Source organism: Mercenaria mercenaria, chromosome 6, assembly GCF_021730395.1.
Source record: "Mercenaria mercenaria strain notata chromosome 6, MADL_Memer_1, whole genome shotgun sequence".
In the NCBI taxonomy this organism is placed as follows: domain Eukaryota; kingdom Metazoa; phylum Mollusca; class Bivalvia; order Venerida; family Veneridae; genus Mercenaria; species Mercenaria mercenaria.
The window spans coordinates 39,013,639-39,026,385 of NC_069366.1; the positions used below are offsets into that span (position 1 = coordinate 39,013,639).

At 35.5% G+C, this 12,747-nt stretch overlaps 1 protein-coding gene across 1 annotated transcript in view; it reads left to right on the top strand.

The window, feature by feature from the left end:
* Nucleotides 1-11,566, top strand: part of LOC123549113 (probable G-protein coupled receptor CG31760) — a 301,128-nt gene extending 289,562 nt beyond the window's left edge. The window contains exon 13 of the mRNA XM_045336939.2: nucleotides 10,917-11,566. Coding sequence (XP_045192874.2) covers nucleotides 10,917-11,129 — 213 coding nt within the window. The 3' untranslated portion in view covers nucleotides 11,130-11,566. The remainder of the gene's footprint in view (nucleotides 1-10,916) is intronic.
* The last annotated feature ends 1,181 nt before the right edge of the window (nucleotides 11,567-12,747 follow it).

Consider the following 12,747-nt stretch of genomic DNA (forward strand, 5'->3'; position numbering starts at 1 on the left):
TCACAGGCCAATGAACTCATTTTTACTTTATAGGGATTTTCCTTCACCCTATGTTTAAGCATTTCTGAAATTATATAAAATTTAAAAAATGGGGGTATTTTATAAAACATATAATATAACACTTAATGTTATAGGGATTTCAGGTCGTACAGGTTATAATACTATGATACAAGGTGATATAGAAGCATAAATGTCAGTAACAAATCTCTTCCATTTTTACATGCTGACATAATTATCACACCCACTTTATTTGAATAAAAAAAAAAATCGTATTTAAATCTACAAAGAAAATTCTGCCGTTAAGCTTTTAAAAATATGTTGCTGTTTTAATAGCACGTAAAAATGCTTCAATATTGAAAAAAAAAGAAGTTTTGGTCACCATTTATTTAGAGAAAACGTTTAAAAACTGGTGAATTTCGTGATTTTTAATTCTTTTTGTTTCAATGTATACTTCCTAGATAATATAAAGTGCTATGATGAAAACTAGCTTATCATTATATATATATATCAGTACCAAACCTGATATACTTCAGTAGATATTTGATATTTGAAATTACCGACCCCTACCTCACTGTACATCTTACAGCAATTTTAGGCAAATGCCAGCCAAAATGAGGGTGAAAAAAAATCGCACCAAGTGGAATATGTTTGGTCAAATGGTACGTTATAAGCTATATTTTGATTATTTAGCATTAATTTTTGGCATGGATTTTGTTAGAAAGAAACATTTAAAGAAACATTTTTCAAAATGGCGGATATCCTGAAAAGAAAACGCTCGTACTTAAAATCGTGCCATTGATTAAGTTATTGTTATTTAATTTTTTTCTATAACAATATATTTATAGCTAAATTATACTGTGGTTTGTAGCATTTGTCTGCAGTACTTATTTCAGTCTCGCAAATATTATATTTCTATTTATGCACGATATAACGAACTTTAGTATTTGCTAAAGTATATTTCTTATTTTATACTTCGTTTTCTGTAAAATTCAGAATTGTTGTGTTTTGATCTATGAAACAATCGTATACGGTTCTGATATAGATGAAAAAATCAACATTGAAGACGTATAAAGGCAAAAAAAAAGCATTTGAAAAAAAAAAAACAGACTTGTCTAAGCAATTACTTAAGGTTTTCCGTTAAATTAGGGCCTGATTGCTAAGTTTAAAACGTTATTATATAAACTTCATAAATACAAACATTCTAAAAATATTTCGTGTAGGTCAGGTGGGAAATGAGCGCTCTATTAAGTGTACACATTTGATCTAGCATTCACAAAGATTAGGGGGACATGTCCTCTGTAGAACTGATGTCGGCGCTAGTCGCAAGACACACGTAGTATACCGCACGACGACGGACGATGGGCACAGTTCGATAACATTAACCTTCAGCACTTTGTGAAAAGGAAGTTAGATTTTGATTTTGTAGCAATATTAATACAACCAATGTTAACATATTCTGACATCAAGATACGATTTAGCATGTTTGGCTACAAAATAAATGACAAAATATTGTGCAAACCTTGCATAAAGATGCATTATTATGCCGTGATTCCTCCATAAAAACATTTGCGATGTAATCATCTAGGAAATAACAAACTAGTCTAGACTATAGACAAAATGACAGTAAAATGGATTGTTCGATAAAAGCTTTATTGACATTATCTCGGTTTGATATATAATTGACGGTAATTACAATTGTGGATAACTCAAATTGCAGTCTAGCTTAAAGTAATCCATACGTTTCTCGAAATAATTCAACATACTGGTGTGCAATAACATTTACGAAATTATTTTACTTGCAATATATTGACTTGATTGTTACAACCAACATGACCGTTAACCTACATGAACGTTAAAACCAAAATGACTGTAACATCTGACAAGACCGTTAACCAACATGACCATTAGCCAACATGACCATTAACAAACATGACCGTTAACCAACATGACCGTTGCAACAAACATGACCGTTTACCAACATGACCGTTACAACCAACACGACCGTTAACCAACATGACCATTACAACCAACACGACCGTTACAACCAACATGACCGTCAGCCAACATGACCGTTACAACCAACACTACGTTAACCAGCATCACCGGTTTAGCCAACACGACCATTACAACCAAAATGACCGTTATAATCAGCACTATCGTTAACCAACACCACCGTTACAACCAACACGACCGTTACAGCCAAAAACCGTTACAACCAACACGACCGTTAATCGACATGACCCTTAATTAACATGACCGTTACAACCAACATGATCGTTACAACCAACACGACCGTTAATCAACATGACCGTTAATTAACATGACCGTTACAATCAACATGATCGTTACAACCAACAAGACCGTTAACCAACATGACCATTACAACCAACTCGACCGTAACAACCAACATGACCGTGAATCATCTTGACCATTTACCAACATGACCGTTACAACCAACACTACTGTTAACCAACATCACCGTTGCAGTCAACACGATCGTTACAACCAACATGACCGTTACAACCAACAGTGCCATTAACCAACATCACCGTTACAACCAACACGACTGATACAACAAAAATCGTTACAACCAACACGACTTTTAACCAACAGTACCATTACAACATACACGACCGTTACAACCAATATGACCGTGAACCAACTTGACAATTAACCAACATGACCGTTACAACCAACACTACCGTTAACCAACACCACCGTTACAACCAACACTACCGTTACAGCCAACATGACCGTTACAACCAACATGACCGTTACCACCAACACTACCGTTAACTAACACCACCGTTTACCAACACCACCGTTACAGCCAACACCACCGTTAGAACCAACATCACCGTTACAGCCAACATGACCGTCAACCAACATGACCGTTACAACGTTACATAATTCATGACTGTTAACAAAAATGGCCGATACAACCAACATGATGATACACGAACACGATCGTTACAACCAACATGGCCATTACAACCAACATGAGCTTTAACCAACATGACCGTTACAACCAACATGAGCTTTAACCAACATGACCGTTAAAACCAACATGATCGCTAACTAACTTGACCGTTAAATCCAACATAACCGTTACCACTTAGCAACACAAATCATTATGGTCATGATAATATATTTCTTACAAACACGAACAACAAGCAAAGATTTATTAAGATCTTATTTTTTAAAGGAATAACAGTAGTAACATACATAATACATGTATGTAAATGTGTAAATTCAAGTTTTATGATGCACTTATTTTCACTCTTGTTGGTTCGGAGGTCCCTTAACAATACAGAACAAAGAAATTGTTAAACTTACATAAATGTATGACTCTGGATGATTTACTGGCGATTCTATAACAAAATATTTTTTTTTCAAGCAATATTTTGCCAACATGTACTAAAGCGACTTCGGTCACAGATTTTTACTTAATTGTAGCAATTTTGTCATCATTGCTATCATTTGATTTTCAAGACTTGAACATCCTTTAAGAAACGGCTGCTTCCTAGCGCTTTTGATTTAGTTCAATTTCTCTTTGTCACATTTTTTCTTACAATTTTGATGACAAGTTTTAATATAGTAAAATGATGAGAATCTACATTGTATGAACCGTCGTGTAGAAATGGTGGATCTCTTTTAAGATTTCTACCATAACTTGCTTCACTAATGCAAATCTTAATACGTTTTAAAAAAATCTTCACATACTAGAACTGTATTTAAATCAAAATGCAAACAAAACATCCTTGAGTAAATATTTGGCGTAGATTCACAATCACAGTGAGATTGTGACTTGAGAAACTGCTGCGCTAATTAATTGTTACAAATAACTGTTCTAAATGGTTTAAGAGCGTAACATATCCAACTAAATGTATAGACAGTACCTATTTTTTCTAAACGTAGGTATGAAGCTTAAAATCTTTGCAATACATGCAAATGTCGATATATTTTTCAAATATAGATACCTTTATAATATTTTAACCAAAAGTGCAGTTATGAACATTTAGTTTTTATATATAACATCAAGGAAATGTAACTCTTCTTAAAACATCAAAGGGACATCATACATTTGTGTGTATTTATTTCATTTTACATTCAACATGGATCTGGATACCTAACAAATGGCCAAGAACTGCTCAAATTTCTCTGGTGTGTTTTAGAGTATGAACTTAATGTATCAGTGAAATATAGCTTACACTGAATTTTTAGCAGAATACGAACTGAGAAGACAGTAAGCATTGACTGAATTTTAACAAGAATTTTACAAGTTTCATGATGGAAACAAAAGTTAGAAACTGAATACCCCCTCAATAGCATTCGCTATCATTTAGTATTATGATTAAGGTCGACTGTCATTCATTCATTAAATTTCGATCCTCGAGTGAGCTTTAAATTCAATACCGCGCCCTCCCCCCTTGGAATTCGGCTCAGATTTTAATGTTAGCTTTTGAATATTTAACTAGCATACTTATTTCTGAAAATGAAATATCCCATGACCACCGACAAGCCGTCGTGGGCGCATGTTTTTTTGCATTTTTTGTTTTTTGTTTTTTGTTTGTTTTTTTTTCTTTCTTTTTTTTTTTTTTTTTTTACAATTAGAGCTATAATATGTTTAAAAAATCAGACATTGGTGAAATTTCCTCTAAATGTAGTATAAACATAATATGTCCATGTAACACACAAAGGTAAATATTAACTATTTCGGACAAACTGAGGTTATACAGCAAAAACGGACTAATTTTCTTTGTATAAGACAGTAATGTTTTCTGCGGAATTAAGTTGATTTGAGACAATGTGTCAGCTCAAAAGCTGAAATTGCTCGGGTCTAAGAAACCTGCACAAATACGCACAGTTTTAACAGACGCTATTCTGCTGGTCGTAATCTCCTTCATTTTTTCTTATTCCCTTTTCTAGGGTAAACTATTTCTACTAAACGATGCTCTTCTGACATTGTCATGTTTTAACAATATAACAAATGAGACTATGTCATCGATAGGGAGAGTACGTGTCTATTAAGGGGAGAAATTTAGAAGGGTTGCACTATAAATTTTTCATTATTTCAAGTATCGATGTATAATTCTGTGAATTATCTATGTGAATGTAACACTCCATTAATGTTCCCTCGTGAAAATGTGTTGGACAGTGTGCATGTATGTATAAAAGAACTGGAAAATAATTTTTGATATCTAATAGTTTAAAAAAAGAGGGGAATATGACATTTTTTAAAGTAACATAGAAATTAAATATTGGTATCATGGAAAAGCAGTGCTGATGATGAATCACTGGTACCTGAACAGTGTTGGTGAGTCGCCCCGCTAGTTTGCGGAATGCTGGTTGCTCTACAGTAGTTAACTGACTTGCGGAATGTTGGTTGTTTTACTGTAGTTAACTGACTTGCGGAATGTTGATAGTTCTATAGTAGTGAATTGGCTTGCGAAATGCTGGTTGCTCTGTCGTAGTTAACTGACTTGCGGAATGTTGGTTGTTCTATCGTAGTTAACTGACTTGCGGAATGTTGGTTATTCTACTGTAGTTAACTGGCTTGCGAAATGCTGGTTGCTCTACTGTAGTTAATTGACTTGCGGAATGCTGGTTGTTCTATCGTAGTTAACCGGCTTGCGGAATGCTGGCTGTTCTATCGTAGTGAATTGACTTGCGGAATGCTGGTTGTTCTATCGTAGTTAACTGGCTTGCGGAATGTTGGTTGTTCTATCGTAGTTAACTGGCTTGCGGAATGTTGGTTGCTCTATCGTAGTGAATTGACTTGCGAAATGCTGGTTGCTCTATCGTAGTTAACTGGCTTGCGGAATGTTGGTTGTTCTATCGTAGTGAATTGACTTGCGAAATGCTGGTTGCTCTATGGTAGTTAACCGGCTTGTGGAAAGCTGGTTGTTCTATCGTAGTGAATTGATTTGCGAAAGCTGGTTGTTCTATCGTAGTTAACTGGCTTGCGGAATGTTGGTTGTTCTGTCGTAGTGAATTGACTTGCGGAATGCTGGTTGTTCTATCGTAGTTAACTGGCTTGCGGAATGTTGGTTGTTCTATCGTAGTGAATTGACTTGCGGAATGCTGGTTGTTCTATCGTAGTTAACCAGCCTGGGGAATGTTGGTTATTTTATCGTAGTTAACCGGCTTGCGGAATGCTGGTTGTTCTATCATAGTGAATTGACTTGCGGAATGCTGGTTGTTCTATCGTAGTTAACTGGCTTGCGGAATGTTGGTTGTTCTACCGTTGTGAATTGACTTGCGGAATGCTGGTTGTTCTATTGTAGTTTACCGGCTTGCGGAATGTTGGTTGTTCTATTGTAGTGAATTGGCTTGCGAAATGCTGGTTGTACTACCGTAGTGAACTGGCTTGCAGAATGCTGGTTGTTCTGTCGTAGGTAACTGGCTTGCGGATTGTTGGTTGTTCTATCGTAGGTAACTGGCTTGCGGATTGTTGGTTGTACTATCATAGGTAACTGGCTTGCGGAATGTTGGTTGTACTACTGTAGTGAACTGGCTTGCAGAATGCTGGTTGTACTACCGTAGTGAACTGGCTTGTGGAATGCTGGTTGTTCTGTCGTAGTTAACTAGCTTGCGGAATGCTGGTTGTTCTACTGGTATCAAAACGGATTGCGGATTGTTGGTTGTTCTATTGTAATTAAATGGTTTGCAGAATGATGGTTGTTCTACTGTTATCAATTGGCTTAAAGAATGCTGGTTGTGCTACTGTGTTGCAGCATATTTGTTACTCTACTGTAATTAAGGGGCTTGCGGAATGTTGGTTGTTCTACATTAACTATCGGGCCTGCGGAATGCGGGTTGTTCTGCTGTAGTAAATTGGATTGTGGAATGCTGATTATTCTACTACAATAACTGGCTTCCGGAATGTTGTTTGTTCTACTACTTTAGTTAACTGGTTTGCAGAATGTTGGTTGTTCTGCTGTAGTTACTGTCTTTCGGAATGTTGGTTGTTCTACTCCAATTAATTGGTCTGTGGAATGATGGTTTAATTAACTGACTTTCGGAATATTGGTTGTTCTGCTGCAATTAACGGGCTTGAGGAATGTTGGTTGTTCCACAGGCTATTGGTTGTTACGGTGAGCTTTTATGATCGCTGGATGTCTGTCGTCCGTCTGTCCGTCGTCAACATTTAAATCACTATACCAATTTCAAGCAAATATTACAGGCATTTTTCTTGGATGTCTTTCAAATCTATACCATCGTGCAGATTTCTGGTTGTAATGGCAACAAAAAAGAAAGCTTTAAAAATCCGAATTTAAGATAATTTTACGCGGGCAGTTTACCCATATGGCTATATGGAAAGCTTTGAAAATCGTCTTCTGCTTGTCTGATTTCAGAAAATAAAATTACGACAATGTTCATCGAGTAACCATCTGCCAAATTCCTTCTAATTAAGAACATGGCAGGGGGACAGACGAATTTTCCTTATATGGTAATATGAAAAACTTTGAATAGAATATTTTCTTTGAAACTATTTATCCAATTTCAAAATAATTTGACAACAATGATTCCTTGGTGACCCTCTACTAAATTCCTCCAAACAATTCTTTTTCGTTAAAAAAATGGCCGCCAGAGGTTGACGCTAGCTTTCCCTGTATGGCTATATGGAAAATTTTGAAAATCTTCCCCTCTCAAACTGCTGGCACGATTTCAGAATAGTTTGACAGCAATATCTCGGCAACCCTCTACTAAATCCCTTCTGTTTCATAAAAATATATTGCCGCCAGGGGACGTGCTAGTTTTCGCTATATGATTATATGGAAATCTTCGAAAATCTTCTCTCTAACTGCTAGACCGATTTCAAAATAATTTGACAGCAATGCCCCTTGTGTGATCCTCTACCAAATTTCTGCAATCAATGATGACTTGTTCAAACATGGCTGTCTAGTTTTCTATATACGACTGTATGGAAATATTCTCCTGTTAAATTGCTGGCTCGATTTGAAAATCACTTTACTGTAAGGTTTGCCTTGGGTTACCGCTACTTATTTCTTCAATCATTCCGTTTTATTAAAAAACAAAAAAGTGGATGTCAAGGAGCGGGACTAGTTTTTCCTTTATGCCTTTTGGAAATCTTCTCCGCTGAAACCGCTGGCCCAATTTCAAAATAAGTTCACAGCATTGTTCCTTGTCCCAAAATTATTCCATCCAGTTGTGAATGTCAGGTGAGCGATCTTCGGCCGTTATGACCCTCTTGTGATCATCATAAAATTTTGCATGTTTGTCTCTATGAAGTCTAGTTCAGTTTAAAAACAGTATTACATGAGATTAAAAACCAGGTCACTCGGTCAAATCATAGGAAAAACATTGTTAACACATTAAAATGTCATATTTTCTGCTTGATCAACATAAATAAAAGGGTCAGTCTTCCGTCGTCGTTTGTCGTCAAAAAGTTGTGTTAATTATGATAACTCTCTAGAGATCGGTCACAATTTTTGCCAAACTTTAGTGAAACTTGGTCAGAATGTTACCCTAAATAAAATTCCGGACGAATTCGTTCCTGGGTCATTAAAATTTTAGGATCAAACACTAGGTCAGTAGGTTAAATCATAGAAAATACTTTTTAACACTCTAGATATCACATTTTACTTGATCGTCACAACATTTTGTCAGAATATTTGTGTCAATGAAATCTAGGTCTTGTTTGAGTCTGTATTAACCAGGTCGAAAACTAGGTCATTTGGGCAAATCATAGAAGGATAAATTTGTAACTCCGTGTACAAAAAAGGCCACCAGAGGGGAAAGTTACTTTTCCATATACCTATACAGTATTTTCTATATGCATATCGTAGAAACTTAAAAAATATCTGTCAGAATATATTGGCCCTATTTCAAAGTAATATTACAAATATTTTCTATGCGCGGCACTCTACCAAAGTTTTCAAGCAATCTGTGAAACTCCGGTTAGCGATCTATGTCCGCCATGACCCACTTGTTGCTGGTTTTAAGTTACATAGACATTATTTATTTCAATCGGCGACTTGAAGCTTAATATGAAAAAAGGAAGACCCTAGATGCTCTTCTGGACGTGATTTTAGGATCAGTTGTGTATTTCTGTCTTTTTTCTTATTTTGGATGCTCCTCTGGACGTAATTTCAGGCACATTTATGTGTTTCCGTCTTGTTTTGATTTTTAGATGTTTGCTCCTCTGGGCGTAATTTCAGGCACATTTGTGTGTTTCCGTCTTGTTTTGATTTTAAGATACTCCTCTGGACGTAATTTCAGGCACAGTTGTGTGTTTCCTTCTTATTTTGATTTTTAGATGCTTGCTCCTGTGGGCGTAATTTTAGGCTCAGTGGTGTGTTTCCGTCTTGTTTTGATTTCTTGAAGCAAGCTTGCTACTCTAAACGTAATTTCAGACACAGTTTTTAGATGCTTCTCTGGACGTAATTTCAGGCACAGTTGTGTGTTTCCTTCTTATTTGAAATTTTTTAGATGGTTGCTCCTTCTGGAACGTAAATTTTTTTTTAAACCACAGTTGTGTATTCCTCGTTTGTTTTGATTTTAGATGGCTCATCTGACGTAATTTCAGGCACATTTGTGTGTCTCCTTCTTATTTGATTTTTAGTTGCTTGGCTCATCTGGACGTAATTTTAGGCACAATTGTGTGTTTCCATCTTGTTTTGATTTTAGATGTTCCTCTGGACGTAATGTTAGGCACAGTTGTGTGTTTCCGTCTTGTTTTGATTTTTAGATGCTCCTCTGGACGTAATTTCAGGCACATTTGTGTGTCTCCTTCTTATTTTGATTTTTAGATGCTTGCTCCTCTGGACGTAATTTTAGGCACAATTGTGTGTTTCCGTCTTGTTTTGATTTTTGTATGCTCCTCTGGACGTAGTTTCAAGCACAGTTGTGTGTTTCCATCTTGTTTTGATTTTTATATGCTCCTCTAGACGTTATTTCAGGCACAGTTGTGTGTTTCCGTCTTGTGTTGATTTTTAGATGCTCCTCTGGACGTAGTTTCAGGCACATTTGCGTGTCTCCTTCTTATTTTGATTTTTAGATGCTTGCTCCTCTGGACGTTATTTCAGGCACAATTGTGTGTTTCCGTCTTGTTTTGATTTTTATATGCTCCTCTGGACGTTATTTCAGGCACAGTTTTGTTTTTCCGTCTTGTTTTGATTTTTATATGCTCCTCTGGACGTTATTTCAGGCACAGTTTTGTGTTTCCGTCTTGTTTTGATTTTTATATGCTCCTCTGGACGTTATTTCAGGCACAGTTTTGTGTGTCCGTCTTGTTCTGATTTTTTTATTTGCTCCTAGGCACAGTTGTGTCCTCTGGACGTAACTTTAGCCAGAGGTGTGTTTTTCCGCCTTCTGTGTTTGCTTTTTTGATTGTCGTTTCTATAATGTTATTTATTACACTAAATTGTTTCGGTAGTTTAGTATCAAGAAACGTTGAAAATTACGCGTTTCTTACTACGGAAAATAATATTTTGGAGCTTATAAAAAACGCCACCTTCTAAATTTTTGGTGTATTGTCCTGGTTAGCCAATGTTGGATATGATCAATCTTAACTGTGCCTATATTATAAATCATGTTTTAATAGCTTGAAAGCAATGTACCCAAGAATATGTTCAAATGTTGTATAGTTATGCCCCTTTTCTTTTCAAAAAGTAGATACTCAGAACTAAGAGGGAATTTGCTGAAACAGAAAATGTAGAAATGCACAAAAAATATTTTAAAAAATTAAAAAAGATTATCCAGCCTGCATATTTGAGCAACCAAACTTTCTAAACTTCAGTCCTGGAAAGATAATTGTTACTGATTAAGTAAGCAGTATTGAATTAAGCATCATTGCACGTGGGCTTTAATCTAATATACATTGAAAACCGCCTGTGAAAAATCTAATAAAATTTACACTTCTAATATTGACTATTTTGTGTGATTTCTAGGAGGAATTTCGAAGACTTTACACCCAGTTAGAGACGCTAAAACATCGCAATATGAAGATTGGTAACAGACACTTGCAGCATAAACTGTCCGCCATGACTGAGGCGGCTCAAAAGGACGACAGTCCAGAAGAATCAAAAACTGGCACACCAAATATGAACGGTAAAAGGGTGATTATTAACCTTGACGACTTTAAAGAATCTACGACATTGTAGAAGTTATTTTCGTGTCTGACAATCAAAGGGTTCGTGATATGCAAAACGCTCAGTGCGCACGTGCATGACAGAATCAAAATATTCAAGAGATTACGGAAACAGAGTATAGTTTTTAATGATAATCAAACTTCTGTTATACCTGGAATATAGTGAAATTGACTCCTATTGCATTAAACAATGTACCAAACGAAGTTATCGAACAGTTATTGGTTTCATATTATTGATACGGTTGGTAATGGATTGACCAATGTGTTCACAACAGTGTGATTGGACCATGTATCATATTATAAAGACTATTTTCTTGCCGATGAGAAGTGATTATAGATCTCAGATACAGTTCACTTGTAATGTACGGACTGGGGAGTGTGTCTCTCTGAAAGATGTTTGTTACAGTATCAGGTATTGGTAGGTTATTTATAATGCTAAAGATACTGCTAAGATAAAATTGTATAAACTCTTGGTATGTCCGTAAATAACATATAACGTTTTGACATTCCCACAAAAGGGATATCCTTATACTTGAATTTCTTTTTTTTTTAATGAACTTATGGAAATGTGGGGAAAACACATATACAATGCACAGTGTTAAAGATACAGTGATGCTCCAAAGTGTAAATAAAATAACATTGTAATATCAAAACAAACTTCATCAAGTGGGATACATAGACTTTACATGTCTGCCTCTCTCTTTGTACATGAAACGTTTTATGTCAAAGTCCTCGTCGGTTATTGGGATACTTTCTTCCATATCTGGTGACTCGCATTGAAATCCATTGTAAATATGGATCGATTTTCAGTTCGATCATGTAAGTTTAGATATGGCACTTTATTTATTGTCTGATATAGTGTGGATTTGGACCGAGATGAGTTATAAATATATGTCATATATAAGCATATATATAAACACCTTTCCAATCTTTTTACAATATTGAGCTTTTGTATCGTCAATCAACATTATATTTAATAGTTTACATAGGTTTGAATTGCAAGTTCCGATGCAATTACAAGAGTTATTACCCTTTCATTGTGTTCCAAATATAGTATATACCTCAGTAACTCCTCTTTATACATTGTTCGGCTAATGTCTTTAATGTATAGTGAGATGTAAATATTGATTTGAATTTCAGTTTTGTTTATTTTATTAACAAAAGTGAAAGTTTTCAGTGGATTTCCTATACGTGTACCTACCGCTTCGCGCATAGTATAACCCTACCTTTTTAATGTAGACCGGTATGTAATTGAATAATGTTTTTAATGTATACACTATTATGATTTAAAAGCATGATTGAAAAGTAAAAAGAATTCATTTTTTATCTTCTAGATTTATGAATACAAAATGTCACATTGGCCATTCCGAAGTATAGTAACAGTTTATGAATAGGTCAGCATTGTAACTGAACAGTATGCTTCAGACATGTGCAACCAAGCAATTATTTGTTACATGGAGAGTTTGTGGCATGGACAACTTCGTTGATTAATTGCCAAAGATGACATTTCTTAGTTATTTACACGAATCCAGTTAAGTTTACAGGCTGAACAAGGAGGAACAAAGTGATTGTGAAAAATGCTATAGTTTCACTCTAACCAAGCCCCGCGTGCTGAATGTTTGAAACAAATC